General features: G+C 35.6%; 1 protein-coding gene and 2 pseudogenes across 1 annotated transcript; 2 read left to right on the top strand and 1 right to left on the bottom strand.

Annotated features, from left to right (window-relative positions):
- The first annotated feature begins 9411 nt into the window (after window positions 1–9411).
- On the top strand, window positions 9412–12044 carry LOC125200279 (annotated as a pseudogene).
- An 8350-nt stretch (window positions 12045–20394) lies between these two features.
- On the top strand, window positions 20395–20901 carry LOC125200278 (protein EARLY FLOWERING 4-like). The gene has a single exon (XM_048097958.1). It carries the CDS (start codon window positions 20480–20482, stop codon window positions 20807–20809), a length of 330 nt encoding a protein of 109 aa, XP_047953915.1. The 5' UTR covers window positions 20395–20479; the 3' UTR covers window positions 20810–20901.
- Window positions 20902–21121: 220 nt separating this feature from the next.
- On the bottom strand, window positions 21122–25162 carry LOC125200277 (annotated as a pseudogene).
- Window positions 25163–25740: the final 578 nt, after the last annotated feature.

The raw sequence follows: 25740 nt of genomic DNA, 5'->3' as shown, positions 1-25740 counted from the left end.
CTTTAAAACCCGCTCAATACTTTTATGAATCCACATTTCGATATTTGTCCTTGCAATGCCACTAAATCCAGTGATATAATTATTGAAAATTTTCTGCAACATTTGGTCCTTGAAAGACAAGAGGTGCCACTCTCCAAGTATGTATCAATTAAACAGAGAGGCTTTCATCTCCTGGAGTTGTCATTATCAAGAAGCTATGGTACATTCCAGTCTCACTCAACATTGATTGATATGATGATTATGATCTCTCCATATTGAGCTTTTTTTGATTATCTACTTGTTTCTTTTTCGTTGATTGTAATTCCTTAGGTGGGTGGTTTCTCATGGTTTAATTCGAGTTTACATATTATAAATGTATGATTCTTAGGAATAAAATTTATACAGATTAATTATAATATTTATCTTTTAGCTCAAACTTGGACGATTTAGGGTTAGAGTTGGACTGGCCCGATTGATTCAAACGTGTTAGACTGCGATTGATATCTATATCTATGAGCTTAGTTACTATGATGTCCTTCTCGGTTGAACAGATGGTACGGCTGCCATAACTCTTTAGCCTACCCCAAATAAGTAAGTATTAAATGATATTTATTATTTAGGTGTGGATGCTTGAATTTTTGGGTATGATTTATTTGTGAGGATCTACGAAAGATGCACTATATTTTGACTGTTCGAACTCCCATGTATTTTGCTACATTGATTTACTACTTGGCTACTTGGCCATCGCATTATCTCTATCCGTCTCTTAACCGTCTCATCTTTTCACTATTCAGTCATTGTACTTTTCTTTAAATATCTCTTAACTAGAGACAACACCCGAACCTCCATCTCTTAACCATTTCTTAACTATTCATTCAATTTCATTTTTATTTTTAATTCCAACAAATTCAATTAATAAAAAACACACTTCATTATAAATAAAATAAAATTACAATTTAAAATACATGAAAATAAAAAAGACATAATTAAAAAACTAGAAATTACAAATTGCACACTTAAACTCAAATAAAAAAAAATGGAGGCAAAGAAGTGAAGGAGTTCTCTAGTGACGATCATCTAATGGTTGCCAAATTTTGCCCAAATGTGCTCCATTAGATCCTCCTGGAGTTGGCGTGGGCGGTAGAATCACGTGTCCTTGCCCGAATAGATAACCGCTCTTGCAAAGACGGATGCACCCCCGTTTGAGGCGGACTACTTCGGTTGAGCTTCCCAGGTTTCGGGTCGAACCAATTTCCCCTCGGTCCTTCGTCGGCGACAATCATGTTGTGCAAGATTATGCACGATACATGATGTCGACCATATTCTCCATAAACCAGCATCGGTCGGGCTTTGATAATGTTCCATTGAGCTTGGAGAACCCCGAACGCTCTCCCCACATCCTTGCGGCCAGACCTGCTTGCGCAAAAGAGACCGGCCGTCCGTAGGCACTTGAACGTCTTCACGAAGGTTGGCCACTTCGGATAGATGTCGTCGCAAGATAGTACCCAATTTTATACTAGCGATTGTTAGCGACGAAGTTGATGGCCGGCGCTTTACCATTCGGAACTTCAGCGAAGAGGTCGGAGTTGTTGAGTACGTTGATTTCGTTGTTCGCCGGGACCCCGAAATACGCATGCCAAATCCATGCGGTAGGTCGGCGACGGCCTCGAGTATAACGGTGGGGTGGGTGCCTTTGTGGCCGCCGTGTATGACCCCTTCAACGCCACGGGGCAATTCTTCCATTGCCAATGCATGCAATCGACACTCCCGAGCATCCGGGGAATCCGTGCACTTGTTCGTGAAGACGGGGAACCGACAACTGCGGTGGTTGGCTTCTTCGTAAATTGGCGTGAAGGCTGCCGGACGCCTTGCTAAGTTCAACAAACAAAGTCGCCGTGGGTTCTCCGACGTGCATATCGCCGAACGCATCCGCCGTTTTTCCGAGCAAGCCGACGGACGCCATGATACATTTCGAGCGTCGTGTAGGGGACGCAAACCCTTCTCGAAGAACTTTCCCGTGCCGCCAATGTATTCGCGATATGCAAAAATAGCGGGCGTGACATACGGAAACGGCGACGGAAGTAGATATCTCCCCACACCGGGTTGACTGAAGTAATCACGTTCCAACCTTGCGCGGCTTCCTCGCTACGGTGGATGTATGTCCAGGCGCCTGAGAGCGCGGCGGCTACTCCTCCTCCAGTCGATCCGCTTCTAGCGATTCTTCCATTATTCGACGCATTTGCTCAAATGGATCCATAATTGATTAAATTTGGGAGAAGAAAAAAATAAAGGAATGATTTTATAGAAGTTATGGAGAGGAAAGAAAGAGAGATGGAGAATAAATGTGTGTTTGTGTGTAAAATGGGAATGGAGAAGAGTATATATAGAATATAAAAATAAATAAAAAAAATAAAAATATTACCGTTCAACGGTAATATTACCGTTTTTATTTTTATTTATTTATTTTTTTTTGAAAAATCGATATTTTTTAAAAAAAATTGAATTATGACGTCATAAATCCACGCCCACTCGCGGGTCGGCGATGGGCGTCACGCCACGTGGCGTGGCGCGTGTCTCGCGAGCTCGAGGCTTGCTCGCCGGGACGCGTCGGGCGTCGGGAACATCTCGTCTCGTCGAGACAAGACGGGAGCCGCAATGCTGTTCGATGCCGTCTCGTCTCGTCGAGACGAGATCAAGTCCGCAACAGGCAGCGCTTGCGGATGCTCTTAGTTGCTTGCTCGTTATTACATCATCTCACACCATTTATACCAAACCCAAACTCATTTTCCAGTTCTCTCACATCAAACAAAAATTCTACTCCAATCATTTAAACCCAAACCTAAACCCAAACCCAAACACAAAAGAATATTCCATATTCACTTACTTTTTACTTTTTCAATCTACATATTTATTTAAACTAAAATTAATCCCACAATACCTTGTCAATAATTTTCCAAATATAATTAAATAATTTAATACAATTATTTATATTAATATAAAATATTATACAATCAATAAAAAATATACTAACTTGAAATTAAAATACATCAAAGTATAATAACATTCAGGACATAAATTAAAATACATTTAAAGACATCACAAATAAATAAACATAGGACCACACATAAAAAATAACTAAAATTCAAAATGATATTTGAAAATTTTCCCACAAATGATCAACTAATGCATTGAAGTTCGGATGTGCATTTTTATTTCTTATTGCGCATACGATTCAAGTACTCTTGAAATGGGAACATCTTCATTTGTCGTCATCTCAACTTGGGTTGTGGTGTTCTGAAACAACTTCGATTGGAGAACTCAAAATCACACTCATCTTCAATTATCATGTTATGCAAAATTATACATGTAATCATTATGTCACGCAACACTTCTTTATCCCAATACCGCATTTGTCCGCTAAGGAAACGTGATTGGAGAACATCTTTTCTACATGCCTCTTGCCTCATAGGAAAATATTGTCTTTGGGGTACAAGGCTCTTGAATTGTTTGCACGATAGTAGACCATTTTGGGTATATTCCATTAGCTAGGTAATAACTCATATTGTATTCTTTGCCTTGAATAACATAATGAGCGGGGGGAGCAATACCTGAGTGAGATTATAGAAAAGATGAGAGGAATCTAACACATTGATGTCATTGTTCTTTGCCGAGGCGCTAAAATAAGCATGCCATACCCAAATATCATAATGCACAAGCTGCAAGGATAATTGTAGGATTTCCACTACGATCGGATATGAACCCTCCACCATGGGGACAATTTTTCATTTTCCAATGCCACAATCTAAAGCGCCTAACATCCCGAAATCCATGTTGCTCACCAATATATAAAAGTCTAGCAATAACATTAGTTGTCGGACTTCTCAACTCGAGTTGAAAGTTCTATCATTGCACGGCAAAAACATGTTAGACTTTTGATCGTTTTGCCTCACTTATTTTCACGTACTCATCACAAGCATCGTGGTACACGTATCCAATATACGAATAGTTGTTACCTTTTAAAGAGATGATAGCCCAAGCCTTCTCGTTCCATCTGGTCTGCTGAAGTAGTCATCGTGTTCCTTAAACTGCATCCACAATACGAAGGAAAAATGGAGAGACATCCGGAATCTCCTACGAAACATGGTTTCATTATACAATGGATTATCGCAAAATAATCATTGTACAATCTTGGGTGAGCACCTCTCGATCACGATTGATGACAATATGCCATGGAACTGACCCATGATTGTTTATGGACTTTGATGGTCACGAAGGTATTGAATCAACATGTTCTTGTCGATTCTACATTGCATATCCCATATATTATTTGTAAGTGTATATCATGATGAGAATTTTCACCATCTTCATCAGAAGATGAAGAGCTAGAAATAAAATTGGGATTCACAAATAAAGTTGAGTGATTGATTGATATGATAAATGATTAAAACATGCCTTCAATTTATAATGATTTTACAAAAGCACAATCTGTGTGCTTTCAATCGTAACCACTCATTGCAAAAGTAGATTTCAATCCTAGCCATCCCTTCAAAATCCGGAAAAAAAGCACAATCCACGTGCTTTCATGTAACCACTCATCGGAAATGTAGATTTAAATCCTAGCCATCCATTCAAAATTCGAAAACAAAAAACACAATCCGTATGCTTTCAATCGTAACCACTCATCGCAATAGATTTAAATCGCCTCCATTCATAATCCCGGAAACAAAAAAGCACAATCTGCGTGCTTTCAATAGTAGCCACTCATCGTGAAAGTAGATTTAAATCCTTGTCTTCCATTCAAAAACCAGAATAATCATTTCACATCTATAAATACATGAAACCACAACACCACAATAATCTCATCTCGGTTGTTATCTTTATCTTTCCTAAAACTTCGTAAAGGAAGTTATCGATGGTGAAGACAAACTTTAATGGGTCAATTGTATGGAAATTTCACAAGATCCTAGCATAGGGATATCAATCGGGACAACGATTCGGCGGCGCATGGAAGATGGATTCAATGAAGCTAGAGATTGCACTTTGGCCGGAGCGTACGCAAAGATCTATGCGAGCTCGTATTCAAGCCATCGAGAAAGCAACAAAAAAATCCATGGATGTATTAATTGCTGAAGCGAAACAAGCGGTGCTTCAAATGCGGAATATTGAGTGTTTAATCATATTTTAATGTTTCATTTTCTCTTTTTACATGCGATTAATTGATTATAATAAGCATTGTAGATGAATGAAGCCATGCAAATGTTCATGTCGATTCAAACTATAAATCGGGTTTGGAAATTTTCTTATGTTTTGAAAATGATTAAAAATTTTGAAAAATTCAAGATTGTGCGGGGGGCTCTAGACAAAAAGTATCCGTGGGATGCAATATTCGACGAAAGTCGGGCTCATACTTTTGGGTGGCTCATAACTTTGTCTTCATTTCCTATGAGTTGTGATGATGGCGAGGGAAAAAATCTTTGGGGGTTCTTCTTCATCAAGGCCCTTTGGAGTGAAGAAGGCAAAACTGAAGAAAAAAGCATTTTAAATTAGAATCACTTATTTTGCTCTAGAAAAACAAAATGAGCAATATACTACCGGCATGAAACAAGCAAATGTAATATGGCTATGTTTTTAAACAACAAAAGAACAACCATGATCTCAAAACTATAAGGGAAGAAAATAAATCATGGCTATGGACTTGAGCTCTACATAGTCGTGCTTATTTTCAAGCCGAAGAAACACATCTTGAATAAAGAGCTCAACAACAAGAACAACCAAATGACTATGCAAGCTGGAACATATCTCTTGATAATACGGAGGATGTGGCTCGTTGTTAAACGACGACAAACGCGTAGGCAATCATTATTTGGACAATAATTATCCATGAATCACTATTTTAATGATGAATTTTTCATCGAAATAACGATGGAAATTGGTGCAATGAGTCTATCGCAATCTTTTACTTTAAATTTCAAATTGATTCCACTTTGTCAATTATACTATTACTTCATCTATCCAAACAAAGATGATCATTTTATCTCAATCAAAATTACTCATTACTAATAATAAAAACTTTTTTTTCTACTTTATCTTCTCTAACTTTTCTTACTTAACATGTAAAATAACATTGTATAAAGTCTCATGCTGCACAAAAAGGAGTCATCTTTCTTGGGATGGAAGGAGTATGAATTAAAGGAAATACTCATTTTTAAGCATGTTATAGATTTGATCAATTATACTCACATTTATTTATCGGCTCTGAATGTTGACGTGGCTATTATGTGTAGTATCCAACACAAATTTTGTTAGTTTTATTAGTTGATTGATAAACTCGTATTTTGTCGGTTTATTGGTTGTTTGATGTGTAACTTACGGGTTGTTTTTTACTTGATCAACATTAATCCACAATCCATGGATTCGATGGTAATACGTCTCAGTCAAGGTTCCTGTCTAATTGATATTAATTTTTCCTCCAGGTCGTATACAAGATACGGATCCGCCTTGCTCACGAACGTTATTGTGAGCATGTCCTAGAGCTTTGGATGTTTGGTGGTGAGCAAAGTCAGCAATAATATCATTTTCGATGTTATCGACGATCAAAGAGAAAACTATCAAATCGGTTTCTTCCCAATCCTGATATCCATTGTTGTTTTTCGGTGGTTCAGTCGTGGATGTGGGAGTATCCTCCGCTTCTTATCGTGACCTTCATTAGGCACGACCATAATGAGTAGTTTTTTCCGTTCAATTTGAACGTCACAGCAACGTTCTTGTCTATCCTCAATTTTGAGGATTCGACCTGGTTTTTCTTCGTTTGTGCCTGACATTTTTGTGTATAGGAATTGGTTCGTATTTGTTTTAGCCTCTTGGTCGAGAATTGGGTATAACAAGGCTATGATGAGAATTCTTCGAGCAAGAATTCTTCCCGCTTCGACGCCATGAAAAACAGTTAGAGATTGGAAAAGATGTATTTTTATTGTTTAATGAATATGTGCAAGGATTATAGCCTTTATAGGCAAGATACAATATACATATGGTAAATACAATTAACGGGATCCTCTCCTATTTAAGGAATATGATCAATAAGAGAACAATTAGAAATCAATCATATTAATCTATTATTTCTTTACGACACTAAGCGACAACCTTAGGAGCCGTTTGATAGCCTACGGGAGCCAAGAAATAGATTAGTAACTAGTTATTTTCGTTCGTTTGATACCCTTGTTGGGCCAGACGTCAGCCCGTAGTTTTACTCACGCCCGCCTAGGCCTTGATTTAAGCCACAAATGCACGAGTATCTTCAGGTTTGTTTTTAGATAAGTAATCTGCGGACTGAGAAAAGGGACGCAAGTTTCATTCTTCTAAATCTTCCCACATACGCCATTTTTGAGTTCATTTGCTCTCAAGCCCTAGCTGCAAATTCAATTGTGCATCTCACAAACATCTCGGGTTGGAGTTCATTATATTGCTTTTATCCTCTTGATTTTTGTTGTGAGCAGTTCAAGTCGTCGCTTTGGAGACGATTTGTACGCGGTGTAGTTCGGGAATAGGGTTTTGTTGAGTGCGTTGCAACGACACCAATAACAAGGCAAACCAATTTCGAGCCATTGTTGTTTTTCTCATTCTTCTGCGATTCGACTCCACAAGAATTCTTCTTTTCATTGTTGAAAGCGACGAATTTGCTGTGATAGGTCTTTTGCGATATTGGATCCTACAAGCACTGCATACACACAAACATATTGTTGCAATCCTCCTGAATTTGAGTTCTCGCTTTTGGGGACGAGAAAAAAGGGGAAAAGAAGAGGGAAAAAAAGGGGGAGGGAAAAAAGAAAGGAAAATGAGTTACGCTTTTGGGGATCGAGAGTTCCCTTCAATGCTAAAATAGATTTTTAATATAATATGCTATCAAACAATGACAATAGAATATAGTCAATTAAATATTGCCTATCAAACGGCTGTCAAAGATAACAAATTTTGGCCCACCGGGCCTCCATTCCTTAGATTACTAACTGGGCGCCTTTTATCCTCCGTTGGCTATCAAACGGGTCCTTAGTCTATTTGCGTTGTTTATTTTTCCTAATTAATAAATCCAACTCAAGACTCTTGTGCTATAACGTTTAGTATATGATAGTCAATTACGATTATTTCTTGAGTTCGACAATCTTATGTTTACCATTTAGCTATACTATAATTATCTTATCATACTTACAAGTAGTTTTTGCTAGCTAATAAAATAGTGCAGGTAACATGTGCATGTGCAACCATTTAAAAATGAGAGTATTAATCGTTTTAGTGCTAATAAAATAGTCCATGTAACATGTGCATGTCCAACCATTTGAAAATGAGAGTATTATGATGTTAGCTTGTAATGTGTGACTATATTTGATTCTTTATATTCAAATGTTATTTACAGTTGATTTGTTCAAACGTTGAGTTGTGCTTTTAAATTATATCTCCAACAAGTATGAAGAAATTAGGATTGTTTAGAATATAATCTTAGAATTCAAATTAATAATAGATTAAATGAGTTTTTAACAGTTCTATTAAATACTGCAAAAATGGACTAAATTGATACGTTAAGGATACAAATGCACCGAATATAATAGTGTCAACAAAGTCACATTTAATTGCTAACTACAACTAATTTAAGATCATAAGATTATAGAAAACTTGTGGTCTATAATTTGCCACATGTAATTTTTATTTTTATTAATTAAATCAAAAAGAAAAAAAACTACCAAATTAGGTTTTGGATAAAAATTTCATATAGTGTTTGAAAATATCAAATGCTTTGAGAATGTTAACACATTGCTTATATTGACATTCTACATGTATTATATTGCATATTTTATATCTTATGTTGACATTTGTGTTGTATGAAAAAATTGAAAAAATTAAAAAAAATTTAAAACTTTTTCAAATTTTGGCGTCGGAACATAGCAAGTGAAATCTTGTTAGATCCTTGTAAAATTATCTTTAATTTGATATATGTTGTGCGAAAAAATGATATAAATGGAGAAAGTTATATGCATTTTAAAGTGATGATATTTTTCAAAAGTTAGTTACAACTTATTTGTTGTAAATTGAACTTAATAGCCTTATTGATGTTTTTTTATTAATTGTATTAATATTTCAGGATTGATGATCTAAGCTCTTAATTTAAATATCTAATGACTATTATTAATTATAATTAGCAATTAAGTATTGAGTTAACAATATAACACTCTCCTCCCTGTTAACCAAATTTATAAAACGATTATATGTTAAAGGTGATTATGGATTTTAATCTTTTTTAAATGAACTCACTTTCCAATTTAATAAAAATACAGTATGATTCATTTCTACTTATATTGAAAATAGACATCGAATGAAAGCGAAACACATACGTATAGGAGTAGTGAGAAGGGGGAGAGAGATATGAAAGCATTGAAAGTGTAACTAACAGTCTCTCGTATTTAAAGCCAACGCTAACACTACCATGTCAACAACTGCTTCCCCACCCACCCTCTTTTTCTCACTTGTAAATCACAATTCTCCGTTTCCCATATAGTAATCGCGGAGAGGGAGTGATGGTGGGACCGCCTAGGCCATTGTTCGTCTTATTCGGATCATCCATCGTTCAACACAGCTACAGCAATGGCGGTTGGGGCGCTGTTCTCTCCGATATCTACGCCCGTAAAGTATGTTTTCCTCTTTTCCTTCCTTTTTTTGTTCAATTTCGCAAACGCATTCAATCCTCAATCCTTTCGTTTGATTGTTTTGATTCCGTCTGCGCACCTCCGTTTCTTTGCAGTTTTGATTGATTTATTTTATGGTACTACTGTTTCTAATTTAGTTTATTAATAACTTCTTAATTATGGGTTAGTAATTCATTATTATGGTTCAGCGTTTAGTACTATACATGGTTAGGTAATTCATAATTGAAGTTTTGATTTTTTGTTAATTGTAATGCCTAATAAAGGGATATGGGAATTGAAGAGTTGGTCTTGGGAAGCAAACTGTCATTGAAAGTGACATGCCACACCAAAGATTCGAAAAATCGACAACACAAACTATAAGTAATTGTTCATTTGTGTGATTTTATTTGATCCATTGGGACAAGACTGGCATTATACGTGATTGACTTCTTTTCAGACATGATTTGAGAAAATGATGGTTATTGAGTTAAATGGAAAGAATAAAGTAGGAGAGAAAAACAGTGAAGTAAAAATGAATAGATGTTTTGTTTTTAGTAAAAATGGAAATCAATCACTTAGAGATAACCATAAAAGGAAAAATCCAAACTCCGGCACATGGCCAGTAGCCTAAAGAAACGAAAGAATAGGTTACATTTTTCACATAATCTCCTCTTATAGATACACTAAAGACTAAAAAATTGACAAGAGTTTTTTTCTTAAACTCAAGACAGAGGGAGTTTGCCTTGTGATCAACAATACTTTTCTTGTCATCTTTATTGGATATACATGTTTAGTTACATTTCCATAGTAGCAGCAGTTTTCATTTTCATGGTACATAAATAAGGAAATAATTCTTCATTGACACCATTCTCTGAGCAAAACCTTTATATCTCTGAGTTGTGATTTGTGTCATTATATTCTTAATAAACAGGCTGACATAATCTTAAGGATACTTTGGTTGGAATTCCAGACGTGCTGCCAAAATTCTTGATCTGGTTTTCCCCAAGGTAATACCATTCTTAGCATTGCATACTTGTTTCTTCCAATCTGAAAGACAGAAACCTTAATTAGGCAAGCATTTTTAAACCAACTCTTACCATATATACATTGATGAGTTGTGGTAATTAAAGAGCGTGTTGCTATGGATTTTGCTTCTTGTTTGACCTTAGTATTGTGGTTATTACTGTTGGAGCAGGATGCTCCTGTTCAGCCATCATTGATAATCGTGTATTTCGGTGGCAATGATTCCATGGGACCTCACTCATCTGGACTCGGTCCTCATGTACCACTTCCAGAATACATTCAAAATATGAGAACAATTGCGAACCATCTCAAGGTAACTAGTCTAAACTTTCGGATATGTAGTCATTATCTGATTGCTTCAATTGAGCATAAATTACCGTGTTTCACTGCAAAAACTGAGAGCCCGTGCTCTGATATCTTCTCACAATTCACAGATTGCTTATGCTGATCTTCCATCCCTTAACTGTCTTTGCAACTTTATGCACTAACATTTGAAATGAATTCCAGAGCCTTTCAGACAATACTCGCATAATATTTCTTAGTTGTCCTCCCGTGAATGAGGTTAAACTTGCTGAAAGCACAAGGTATGTAGATATTTGGCTACAACTATATATAGTGATGGCAAAGTTTCACTACTGAGCAAATGTTAATCTAGATAATTCTTTCCAAACATATATGCAGTACATATTTCAGTGAGCTAGTTCGAACAAATGAGTTATGCCGGATGTATTCAGAGGCTTGCATAGAGTTATGCAAGGAGATGGATGTGAAAGTAGTTGATCTGTTTACAGCAATCCAGAAACGAGAAAATTGGATGGAAACTTGCTTTACGTGACCACCTCCACCCTATCTATCTACTACTTCTGTTGTGTTGTTTTTGAGTAACTTGTGGCGTCTGCAGGGATGGAGTCCACTTGTCCGAGGAGGAAGCAAGGTGGTCGTGGAACAAATACTGGAGGTGCTGAAACAGGCCGAGTGGGAGCCTAGTTTACATTGGAAATCGATGCTCACAGAGTTCTCAGAGGACCCCCCTACGATCTAGTTGCTTCGGATGGAAAAACCACGATAAATCCTTCCGAGTGGACTTACCACAGAAAAATTCAGTGGGACTAGCTGTTTTAAACCCAATTTTGCTATGTTGGTAGCTACTTCCATTGAGCAGAATGAATGTGCAACTAGTTATTTATGCTCCTCAAGTATTTTGTATTTGGACCAACCCTGCAACAGTGTGAGGGATGGGCTAGCTAGCTATGGTTGGAAAGTCCTTTCCAACTTTTGTCACTTTAATTGTGCTACCAAATTCAGTTTATAGGGTGAACTTTGATCCTAAACCCAGCTATATGGTAGTATTATAAAAATATTTTTCTTTCATTGTTCAATTAAATCAAATCAAAATGTTCGGGCAAATTGGAGCTAGGAGAGTTTATAAACAAATAAAGATCTTTGGTCTCATCCTCGATACGGAGATATACCATAAGACCAATAAGTTGATTTTTGTTGAGTTATTAGTATTTTGGGTTTTGATGCCTGTTCTCGAAGACAACCGAACCGAAAAATCTAAAATGGACTAAATCCGCACCGTTTTTATTTATTTGGGATGCAATAACTTAAAGAATAATATTTTGGACCAAAACCATAAAATCAACATATGCTCATGACCAAAAATGGTCTTTAGTCTTTTATATTTTAGCTAAAAAGCCACGAGTGAGAGTCAAAGTTCAAACTATTTCGAAATCGAATAAATATTTTTCCAAACACTAGCTCGGCCCAGCCGGCCTACCGGTGAAACGAAGGGGCCTTGGGTTGGGCTCATGGGTTGAAATGGGTTCGAATTGGGCCATTTTGTAAGCGAACTAACTCATGACCAACCTAAGCCCGGCCCAGCCATCGGAGGCCCACCTTATATAATTAGCTTTTATTAAAATGTAATTAACCACTAATAATAGTAGTATATTTCTCTATTTATGCATGTCGTATTGTCATCTCTATATCGTTTCAATTTATTAGTTGTCCCCTGATTAGCCCCAAACAATAATAGTTTAATATCTAACAAGTTCTCAACCAAATCATGAATGCAACATTCAATCTTGACTACATCTAATATTTTTTATCCATGATTTTTAAAAAAACCTCAATATTTGATATATAATTATAGAATTATAGAAATTTTTTTAAAATTTGTTTAGGGTCTTTAGTCTTTTATATTTTAGTCGAAAAGCCACGGTAGAGTCAAAGTTCAAACTATTTCGAAATCGAATAAATATTTTCCAAACACTAGCTCGGCCAGGCCGGCCCACCGGTGAAACGGGGCCTGGACGGGCTCATTGGTTGAAATGGGCTCGAATTGGGCCATTTTGTAATCCCGAACTAACTCAGACCAACCTAAGTCCGGCCCGGGCCCATCGAGGCCCACCTTATATAATTAGCTTTTATTAAAATGTAATTAACCACTAATAATAGTAGTATATTTCTCTATTTATGCATGTCATATTGTCATCTCTATATCGTTTCAATATATTGGATGTCCCCGATCGACTCAAACAATAATAGTTTAATACTTATCTAACAAGTTCTCAACCAAATCATGAATGCAACATTGACTATATCTAATATTTTTTATCCATGATTTAAAAAACCTCAATATTTGATAAATATTTATAGAATTATAGAATTTTTTTTAAAATTTGTTTGTTAGTTCATATACTTTTAAAAATACAAGATCAACTCATATGTCATCATCTATTAATAAAAGTAACAATATTGGTTCTTTCTTTAGTTATGCACTTACTTTTGAATAGAATAAAGAACATAAAACATGATGTCAATATAAAGTCAGTAAATAAAATTAAATATATTTTTTAAGTTTAGATTTAGCGTAAATGAGACATAAATATAAGTTATTTGTATTATTTTTGGCAAATAATAATTTTAGCAACTCTTTGAAATACAAATAAAAATTATACAATGCTTATTTGACCCAATCCGACTCATTTGATTATGGCTCCCTCGACTGACTTAGAAAAATTAATAAAGCCTGCCAGCCAAATTCAACTCGATTACTGGGTTTGTCTCAGGGCTGGGCTTCAACATCAGCAGGCCTCAGCGGGCGTAGACACGATCCGGCCCACTTGACAACTCTAGGCTGGGCACAGAAAGGAGACATCCAAATTTGCTTATTATATCACCAATGTGCCGAAGGTAAGTCCAAGTAGCCATAGCCGTGATGATATTCCAAAAGAGGCTTTCTGAGCCTTTTACAAGGGTGAAAAAAACACAATTTTTAGTTCACTATGGGGATTCTCAATTGTTCAAAGTTACTTATTTTTAACGATACTTCATCTTGTCTGAAAAGAGCAGAACTCTCCGCCTATGACCTATGCTCAACGAGTGTGGATGGAAGAACGTATGTATCCATGGGTTAGAAAGCAGCAAATTTTAATGAACAATGGATCAAAAGAAACAATGATTAAGTTCATCTCATTATAGAGAGATTAAATTTTATTATCAAAACTAGAAATGTCTATTTTTATGTGAACAAAAAATGTTAAAGTAGTGGCTTTATGGAAAGAACAAAGTATATAATTTAGAATAAATATATTCCTTCCATCCCACCGAATATTCAATTTTCCTTTTGTTTTTTCAAATCAAGATCACTCATTATTAAAAATGAAACACATTTTATCTCTATTTTATTCTTTCTTTCATAAGTATTTTATTCTCTACACTTAACACACGAAATAAAATTTGCATAAAATTCAGTGTCGCCCAAGAAGTGGTCACCTTTCTTTAGTAGGAGGAGGGAGGCCTATTGATTTAAAATAATACTCTCTCCGTCCCAAGGATACCCCATCCGTCCCAAGGAAGATGACCTCTTAGACGGCATGGAATTTTACGCAACTTTATTTTATGTTGAGAAGAGAGAGTAAAATAAGAAGAATAAAGTAAAGATAAAAGTTGTAACATTCCAAAAATAACCCTAGACGAAAAATGATTTTCTTGTTAAAAAAAGAAATCATTGAATTAGGAATTTTGTGAATATTAATGAGGAAATTAGATAAATATTTTTTATAATAATCATCTTCTATAAATAATCGTGTAGTTTCAAGAAGAAATAGGTAGTAATAAGTTAGACTTAGTAATTAAAATGAGTGGATTATCTAGAAAGATATTCCTCTCAGTCCCATGAAATGTCATATTTCCTTTTCGTCCGTCCCATAAAAATAGTCCATATCCATTTATGCCAACTTTTTTCTCTCTTATTTTTACTTTATCATTTATGGGCCCTATAATTCACCGCACAATTTCAATTACTTTTTTATTAAAAATTGCATAATTTTATTGGATGGTAATAATAAGTTAGACTTGGTAATTAAAATGGGTGGAATTATCTAGAAAGATAGTAGATGTATATATTAAAAATAATATTCTAGAAAAAGGGAGGAAAATTAAAAAGATATTTACCTTCTTTAAGGGGGACGGTGGCTCCAGGGGGAAGAGAACCGTGATCAATGACGGACGGAGGTGGGGTCGCGCGGGTCGGCCGACCCACCGTCGATCCCATAATACCCAAAATTTATACTACCTTCGAACTTTCAACATGCCGTCGACCCCACGAATGATACCTCCGACCCCGACCCCGCCCCCAAGAAGGCAAGAACTTAGAGGAGAAGGAGAGGGATGGACGGATGGTCTTTGCCCAAATCAATACGCACAAGGCAATAATTGGAGAAGTTTAGCCCAAATCAACACAAAAGGAAACAATTTCCATATCTTTCTCCAATTTCTTTTCCTAGAATTAGAGGAAATTTCCTTACCTTAACTTTCCTAGAATTTAGAGGAAATTTCCTTACCTAGAACTTAGAGAGAGGGAATCTTTACTCTATTTAATCTCTCGCTCACCACTTTCTCTTCCAACTGATCTCCTCTCCGGCTCCCCTTCGTAATTCAAAACGAATTTCGGCACTGCGCCCAAAGCTTTTTGGCGACCCTTTCTCGCTCTCGTAATCCTATTTCACTATTTGAGAGAGAATCGATAGGTGGTAGGTAAATAAAATTAAACTATGATATTTTCTTGTTCAATATTGTCTAGGTAATTGAAATTTGTATTTTACTAGACATTAGTCAAATAGTCATGATTGTCATTGATGGTGTGTACTATAATTTATAATCCTTAATTTTAGTACTATATTACAAGAGCTTTTAATATGTATTTCACGAACCCGAAATTGCATAATAGGGAAGTAGACTATTTTTTCTTTATGTTTTAATTTCGATTTCATAATTTTATTATATTTATAGTTATAATAATTGTGTATTCTAAATTGTGGATTTGTAGGTAAATGGAAAAGTTTTTTTAAAAAAGAACTCAAATTCTATTGATTCTTCTAGGCTAATGTTGAAGTTGAACAAGAAGCTAATGTTGAAGCGAATAAGAACCACAATATTCGAAAATAATGTGGTAGTTGATAGGAATCCGACAAGAGAAATCGATAAAAAAGAAATCGATGCCGATCCCGGATCACAAGGCCGATTGATACATTTGATGTAAACATTCGAGATCGTATTCGTAGAATATGTGGCTAAAGGTCCTTGTCAACCAAAAGGTCTTGATTTTCCTAGAAAAAAATATGGAAAAGATTATGGGGGTTTCGTAGATGTTTGGTATAAAGTTTATGTTGGTCAATATAGTACGTCAAGATGCTCGATTGCTTTTGGTGTTTTCTCTTCAAACGTGGATATTCGCACGGAGATGAAACCTTGTAGTAGTGGTTTCTCTAATTGGAAAAAAGCCAACAAAAGATTTAGAGCTCATATCGGGTCGCCTACTAGTCACACAACAAATCTAGAATTGAATATGAAAATTTTTGTGAATCAAAGGCAAAGTGTATCTTATGTTGTTCGAAGCTAGTACAAGACAAGAGAAGGAATATCGAATTCGTTTGCCCGCAACTCTGAAGTTATTCGCTTTTTTTTTGAATAAAGGGTTTTGGCTTTTAGAGGAGATGATGAGTCCTCAACCTCCATAAATAGGGTAATTTTCAGAGATGTTACATTGGTATAGTTTAAGAAATGATGAGGTCGGTCAAGTTGTTTTAAAAAAATGCTCCGGTAATAATCAAATGATTTCTCCAAAAATTCAAAAAGAAATGGTTAATGCTTGTGCCGGAAACCACACTTGAAATATTGGGTGAACTTGGTGAAGGATTATTTTCCATAATGGTTGATGAGTCTCGAGATTGCTCACCAAGGAGCAAATGGCTATTGTTATAAGATATGTGAACAAGAATGGGGAGATTATAGAAAGATTTTATCTTTGGTTCATGTTAAGGAGACTACATCAAGGTGTTTGAAAGAAGAATTGGTTTTTGTATTTTCTAAGTCAGATTATCTTTATCAAGATTGAGAGGTCGGCTATGAGGAGCTTCAAATATGAGGGGTGAATTTAATGGATTGAAGGCTCTATTTTAAAAGAAAATCCATCGGCATGGTATGTCCATTGTTTGCCCACCAACTTCGGGAGGGGGGGATGCAAGGCAAATCGACATGTTTCGATTTTTTTGGCTATCTTAGAGCATCCCAATGGGCCGGCGTAAATCCCGGAAATCGCCGAATCGCCCGGGTTATCGCCGGGAATGAGTGAATTGCGATAATTCCGGCGATAAACTCCCTTATTATCGCCAACTCCCTTATTCGCTGATTTATCCGAACCCTCGCGACCACCGGGGGGCGATTCGCATAAATCGGCGATAAATTTTTTTTTTTTAAATTTAATTTTTTTTTTTAAATCTTTGTTTTTATTTGTAGTTTTTGTAGTTTTTTTTATTTGTAGTTTTTTTTTTTAAAACTTTGTTTTTTTAAATCTTTATTTTTTTAAATCTTTGTTTTTTATAGTTTTTATTTGTAGTTTTTTTAAATCTTTGTTTTTTAAATTATTGGGTTTTTTTTGTTTTTTTTTTGTAGTTTTTTTTTCTCGTTTTATTATATTTTCCAATGATTAATACAACGATGAATTGTTCATTATAAATCTATTTATTAAACACATTTGTAGGGAAAATTAAACAATATTAAAAATGATGATGTAAAAAAGAAATGTTGAGTTAGGGGGGAAATAAGGGAGAAATAAGGGAGAAACCATTGGGGAGTTTAAAAGTTGGCTAAAAAATTTGGGATAAATTTTTGGGGATGATGTGGCTACGATGTAGGGAGTTAGGAAAATAGGAGAAATAAGGAGACATCGGAGTGCTCTTACCCCGATTGTTACAAAAATGTGGATCTTCTTGTAAAAGAGCAAAAAACTTCGACAAAACGAACATGATAGAATGGTTGAAATGATTGAAAAAGGGGAAATCAATTTTGTAAAGGTCTAAACCAAGAAACTTCTTTGCATAGACTGGGTACTGATGAGGATCTCATTATACAACCGTGATTCGTCTTGTATCTATGTGGCCCTCGTAGTCAAAGTTCTTGAAAGCATATTTAGTGATGGAGATGATGCGAGCAAAGTGGAAGTGTAAAGGTTTGCTTCAAAAGATGGAAAGTTATGATTTTGTGTTTATCATGATTTTGATGAAACATTTGTTGTGTATGGTTGAACCATTATCTTGTGCATTGCAAGATAGAGAGCAAAATATTTTGAATGCCATCAATATGATAGCGGGTTTGAAAGAAGAGCTAAAGGACTTTTCTTCCCCGAGATGACGATTTTACCCATCAACTTAAATCCTTTTGATTGATGCAAGACGAAAACACGTTTCCGATGTTGAAGATTTAGGGACTCTTTCAAAGAAAATTGTTGAAATGATGAAAGATGGATTCTTTCCACTAGTTTATCGTTGATTAAATTGGTCTTACTTTTGCCTCGTAGCGACGCATCTCTGAACGAGTGTTTTCGCAGAATGAAGTTTGTGAAGTCGAGTTGCAAATAGGATGGGAGATGATTGGTTAAATGATATCATGGTGGTATACAACGAGAGAAAATGTTCATATCTGCTTTAATGAACGAATTTTGGTTCGTTTTCAAAATAGGATACTCGTAGGAATCAACTATCGCACTCACAAAAGATAGTGTTACTTAAATTGTAGTATTATTTTTTTAGACGGTTATTTAAATACTATACTATTTTTTATTTTTTATTTTCCGACCCCAGTTGAACATTTTCGCGTCGTCACATGACCTGATGCTCTAGCTTGGCTTTCTTCTCGATTCCCACTTAATCATCAATCTAGACCCATAAATTCTTATAAATTGACGACGGTAAAGGATCTGGAGTGACGGTGTTCGAGATTCAGGAGCACTTTATCTCACTTTCTAACCAAAATTTCAAGCTAAATCTTCTGCTTCCCTGCGTGTTTGTGATCCAAGTGCATAAACCTTAATAAATATGTGTGTTATAAAGATATTTTTATTTTAAATAATGAGTCATTTTTATTGGATAAACTAAAAAAAAAAGTGATATCTTCATCTGACGATAAATAGTATAAAAAAAAGTACAGGTACGACTAACTTTTATTATTAATGTTTGTGGCTGAATTAGGGATGACGTTCTAATAGAAAGATTCTTTATTTTGCTACTAAAAACATCGTTTGAAGCAAATAATAATGTCACTGTCGCACATTACCTACGTGGCCCAAAAGGGTAAAAGGTTCTTGCACTTTTGAGTATTCTATCAAAAATATCTTAAGATATTTTTTGCATCATATACTCCTAATGCTCATTCTAGCGCGTGCCCCTCACATATATTATTCAAATTAAATCTTTTCAAGCACCAAACCTATTCAGTAGAATACTTCCAAAAAAAATTATACTACCTCCTCCAATAAATAGCTGACATTTGATTTCGCATAAATTTTATGTTTGTTTGGTTAATTAAGCATAAAATAAAGTAAGAGAAAAGATGTAGAGATAGAATTGTTTCCATTTTAAGAACGTTTCATTTTTATTGAGACAACTCAAAAAAGAAAGCGTTTCATTTCTAATGGACGATGGAGTAGATATTTGAAATAATACTAATTAATGCAAAATTAATAAAGTAAAAGAGATGAAGATATTAGAGCAAGTCATAAATCAGCTCCTCATTCTTATGTTAGAGTTTTTATAATACATTTATTGTTGTAGAGTTCCTAGTAATGTAGAGTTCCAATTCTCATTTATTCTTGTACTCGAAGAGTTTCAAATGTCTTTATAAATACTAGAGTGATGAGCACCACAAATATACAAAAAATACTATCAAATGCCTAACCAACTATCTATACCTCTCTCGATTACCATCTTTAAGAGATGTAAGAGTTCTAAAGTAGTATTAGTGGATAGAAGACTCACATTATTATTAATGTTTAATCAGTTATAATGGTGAGTTATATTGGTATAAGTTGTAAATAAACGATAGATATATGGTAATAAGTTGGAGATGACTTTTCATAAATGGAAATGTCGACAAAAAATACTAATTTACATATTTTTATGGGACGAGAACTAAAAGAAATAATGAAAAAAAGATTTTATAAAGATTGAGCATAAGCGAAAATTTGGTATAACATGATTTAGTGGAGAATCAAAATTGATAATCTGAAAATAAAATAGATGGATATTAATGGTAAGGCACGCGGCAGAGTCGCGTAGGCAAGAGAGGTCGATTAGCTGTGGAAATGTGTTGGCGAAAGAAGAAAGATAAGCGAAAACCGCCCCACTTTGAGAAATGAGAATACCTATAAACTCAAACCCAAACCCAAACCCAAACCCAAACCCTCCTTCTTAACTTAACTAGCATCTAGCATCTAGCAATAGCATCATCAAATTCAATCTAGCATGGACGACCACACCAACCGCAACCTATCCCCTAAATCCACCGCCACCGACCAGATCGACGGCGATCCTGCCGTTTGGGCGGCCTTCTCCCAGAATTTCCGGCAGGTCCAGTCGGTGCTCGACCGCAACCGCCTCCTCATCCAGCAGGTCAACGACAACCACCAGTCCAAACTCCACGATAATCTCGTCCACAACGTCTCTCTCATTCAGGAAATCAACGCCAATATTTCCAAGGTCGTCTCCATGTATTCCGATCTCTCCTCCAATTTCTCCACCGTCTGCCACCACCACCGCTCCGCCGCCAACACAAACTCCTCCGACAACCGCTGATTCTCTACTCAATAACTATATTTTTTGTTTGTGTTTCGCTTCTAATCTGGTGTGCACTACTTCTTTCCAATAAAATTCCTAATTGCTATCCACTCTTTGTAATTATGTTGTCTACAAAATATTCATACCAATTTAAATACAATCGCTCCACTATAGAATTTGGCATTACGTCTTTTACCAAGTCTTCCAAGAACAAAACTATGAAAGCTTTGTCCAAATCACACATTATTACATTATTATACTCATGTGGAGTTTCGACAAAGCCTTGTAGACATAGAAGAGTTCGGGTTCAGACGTGAGAGAGGTCGGTGATGAAGTGGTAAATTCTGGTTACTTATAATTCGAAACGACTTCGGAATATGAGAAATCTAAGTCTACATCGTTTTTGTACATTATCAAATCAGAAAATTTAGAGATTTTGCAGAACGTGTAACCGATGTCTGTTGTGTGTGTTTGTTTGCCAGCTAAAAACTGGCAATATGACACAGACAGTTAGGACTAAACAGACAATTCACCACTGTCTGAAACAATAACTGTTGCTTTGGGCATTCCACTCTCTGTTCCCAATGATTCAATCTGCTTCACCACATCCATACCCGAAAGCACTTGTCCAAACACAACATGACGCCCATCCAACCTTTAAAGCAATACAAAAATCACCAACACAAGAAGTGAAATAAGCAAGCTTGTTTGGTTTATTCAGGGTCAATCAATGGTTCTTGGATGAAGCCTTCGATGTTGTTCACTTACCAGCTTGTTTTGACTGTTGTGATGAAAAATTGAGATCCGTTTGTATCCACTCCTGAATTTGCCATTGATAGAACTCCTGCGGAGAGATTCAGCAGTGAGATCAACAAGGTTTCCAGATTGGAACAGTTTCCGTTTGTTTATCTTCAGTTGTTATGACAGTTGAACAATAATTTACTCATACCTAGTAGATTTAAACACTAGAAACTCACTAGGCCTGTGTGTTTTAGCTCGACGAAAAACGGTTCTACGACAGTTGAGCAGTAGATTACTCACAGCTGATGGATTTAAACACTAGACACTCACCAGGGCCAGTGTGTTTTAACTTGAAGTTCTCATCAGGAAATTTATCGCCATATATAGATTCCCCCCCCGCCCATCACCTCGTGTGAAATCACCTCCCTGGATCATGAAATAAGGTATGATCCTGTGGAATTTGCTGCCTTTGAAGTGAAGCGGCTTCCCACTTGCTCCAGTTCCTTTCTCCCCTGAGATAAAGTTTTATATATTAGAACATATAAGTTTCTTGGCATTTTATTAGTAACTAGGTCCAAGCAACAAAATGGCGATGTAGGTTCCATCTGCACACACTGTACCTGGGTACCACTCACAAAATTAAGAAAATTGTACCAACAGAAAAGAAAATTATCTGGTATTGGACTACAACAATGTGGCATACAATACAGAAATCTGTTCCTTTCATTTCACAGAGATTTAGACTGTTCAAACCTTGTAAAAGTCAAGTGTTCAACAAATCAATACGATACTGGTTTAAGTTTAGAACGGTTGTATGATCATATTACGATTGATAGCAAAACTATTCTTAGACACAGGCAGTACTGTGATTTGATGTTTAAGCTGCAGCCAAGTACCTAATAAAATCCACAGATACTGCATTTTAATAGTTCACGAAAATATCCATAGTGCAGAAGACAAATAAAGGACTTACTGAACATTGTTATTTGTAAGACAGAAGAAAAACACTAAAAGGGAGAAAATGTTACTCGGCTACCCGTGCAAAGAGCTCGAAAATTTTCTGCAGTCAAAAAATTTAAAAGGGTTAGCCCAAGTATGTTCGTGAAAACAAAGATGATAAAAAATATAATTGCATGCACTTGAAATTGTACCTGCTGTTCTTGGCACAGTTTTTCCATAGAGTCCCATCACAACGCGACCTGAAAATGCCAACAGTAATGTGATTATATAGTATACAAGACAAACGTGACAGAACTTAGGCTATTTGCTAGTAATTTTGCATCACATAATTTGCAAACGTTCTCATGACCAATTTTAATCTATACAAATTAACAATTCAGGACTCCAAAAGTAACTCATGCCAATTGTATCCAAGGGTGCACCAAGATATTCAAGTTACACTAACCATTTATGAGTCTGCATAGATCAGGAAAACACTCTCAGATCATGATTTAACAGGGGTAAGAATTACGGTTAAAGATGGAAATTGCAGTGGCTGGTCAAGTGTTCGTTGTGGTAATAGAACTAGAAAATGAGAATGTGAAAGGAATCATCCTCTTTTAATGGTGTTTGGTATGTGGTTTCCAGAATAAAAATAAGTTGACAATTATCCCATTTTCATTAACTCCTCTCCATCATTTAACAATTTGATTCTCACTCCCACTGACTCCTCCCCCCTCCCCCCCCATGAAAAACATTGCTAGAAATTTACCCTTCTAAGTAGGTATCACCATAAATACTCAGGTATGAAACACGCGGTAATCTCACTTCATAGGCTTATTCTATAACACACATTTATACGTTAGGGCATGGAAGGTGCAGGTAAGAGCAGATATTGATTAGCTACTAGCTAGTGACAACTATGGTCATTGTTAGGCAGAGCAGATTTAGAAATAGAAAATGTAGAGGCAAATTAGGTGATAAGGACATGCTTTCTTAGGCATATGAGACTGCGATTCAAGCTATTCAGCTGAGACAGATTCACACATCTCGAGCTAGCTATGCCAACAGGAAAATAAGTTTGGGGGGATAGAGACACTTCTTTACAACATATTATTATCATAATATCACTACAACAAAATTTTATGATCTTTCAGAACACTTTGTGAGCTACTCCTGCTCTCAAGTATTTCACTACTTTTTAAAGAGTAATGTTGCTCTTGCTCACCCTCTTGTGTAATCATAGGTACATTATGCCAATTGGTATGAAGAACATTCGCAGAACAGGATTACATCATTTGCAATTCCCTAAGTAGTAATGATTTTACACTGGACAGCATGGTATTGATGAGAAGCATTATACGATGTGTCTCTATTTGGTTTCTTTAGTGCCAGGGTTTGCAAAGAAACTCAGCCATATTAAAAAAAGTCATACAGCGAAATGTTCCAACTAAAAGAGAGGATAATTTTATCCAACATAACACGCAAGGATGATATAATTCTGCAAAACATTTTCTTATCATCATAGCCAAGAATAAGAAACATCGTCCATTCACTACAGTGAAGGAGCTAACTTTTCTTAAGTTATTTGTTATTTTATCATGATTAGTGCAAATCATGGTAACAATAACTTAAAATTTTATGAACTTCCAGTACCTTTTAAAATACTACTTTTGAAACATATCAAAACTTTGGGACTGAAATTGTTTGGTGCTTGCTCTCTTCATTATGTAACTATAGTTACACAAACATAGTTATGTGTTTGTGTGTCTGTGTCTCTGTGAGCAGCGCATACGCATATCTGTGATATATGCATGTGTATTTGTTTTTGTTCACTACATCTTTCTTGGGTACTCCCTATGAAATTAATGATATGTACACATGCTTAAGGAAAACCATGGATGGTTTATTTCCATCACTATCTAAGATAGCCCATCTTTCTTGATCCTGGCTAGGATTTGAACGCGTTGAATAGTTTATACAAGGATACATCTATAACATGATACAGACAAATCGACTTTGAAGAGCATGGTGAATAATAAGTCAAAGCATCTGTAAATACACACTTGATATATTCACCAAAACTAACTCATATCATTATACTTATACATGTAGAATCAATACATCAGCAGCTTTCATCAAACATAACATACAATGAGAAATATAGGATGCAAAATTGTTCTGATAAAAATATGCTTAAAGGATTATACTAAAGAAAAATGTTCATATTATACCAATGTGCTTCCCACTGATTTCAATGTCAAAGTAAACTTTATGCGTCACCTGATCCGCATCCGCCGACGATTCCACCTACATAAATCCGACCAATGATAGATGAATTGAAGCCTATAACAAAAAATTGAAGGACTACGAGTTGGAAAAGTGTTGTTTGTGAGTTGAAGATTCAGACCTCGCTGACAAGCTTTTGATCTACAGCAGAACCGTGCTCCGATGAAGCCGCTGGATCACTTAACCGATTCTGAAATTAAAAAATTTACAGGGAGTTTGGAGTTAACAGTGCAGGAGCTAAGCCAAAATCAAAAGAAGAAATTTACCAGAATTAGAGCAAGGGTGCCAAAGAGAATGACAATCCACAAAATCACAATGGGAAGTAATCTTCTGGTGTTGGCCATCTCAACATTCAACGATCGACTAGGTTTTGGAATCAATTTGGGGAGGAAGGGATGATAATACAAGTGGACTAGCTACACTTAACAAAAATACTGCTCCTTCCGTCACTTTGAGATCAGGTTCTATTTTTGGACCATTTAGAGTCCCGATTCGAAATATTCCATAATTGATAATAGGCCCCATATTCCACTCACATTTTTTCACTCACATTTTATTATAAAATCAATATATAAAAGAAACTCACATTCCACTATCTTTTTTCACCAACTTTCCTTTGTATTTCTTAAAACCATGCCTAAGTCAACCGAGATCTAAAGTGTAACGGAAGAGTAATCAACTTGAAACAAAAGAAGTAACTCCTCCGTCTATAATATATGTCACATTTCCTTTTATAAAAAAGTCTCTCACACATTAATATAAATATACTTATTTTCTTTCTTATCTAACACTCAAAACAATAAATCCTTAAATTTTGTGTCATTCCTTAAATGTGCCATCTACTATGGGACGAAGAGAGTATATATAGTTGTTGGAAATACAACTAATCTATGGCAAAATCTAGTAATTTTCGCGATCTTTTATAAAATAATCAGTTTATTGATTTGTGTGAATTTTTCATAACAAATCATTTCGTCCAT

The sequence above is a fragment of the Salvia hispanica genome, unplaced genomic scaffold, assembly GCF_023119035.1.
Source record: "Salvia hispanica cultivar TCC Black 2014 unplaced genomic scaffold, UniMelb_Shisp_WGS_1.0 HiC_scaffold_889, whole genome shotgun sequence".
NCBI lineage: Eukaryota > Viridiplantae > Streptophyta > Magnoliopsida > Lamiales > Lamiaceae > Salvia > Salvia hispanica.
This window is presented reverse-complemented; position numbering and strand designations above follow the sequence as displayed.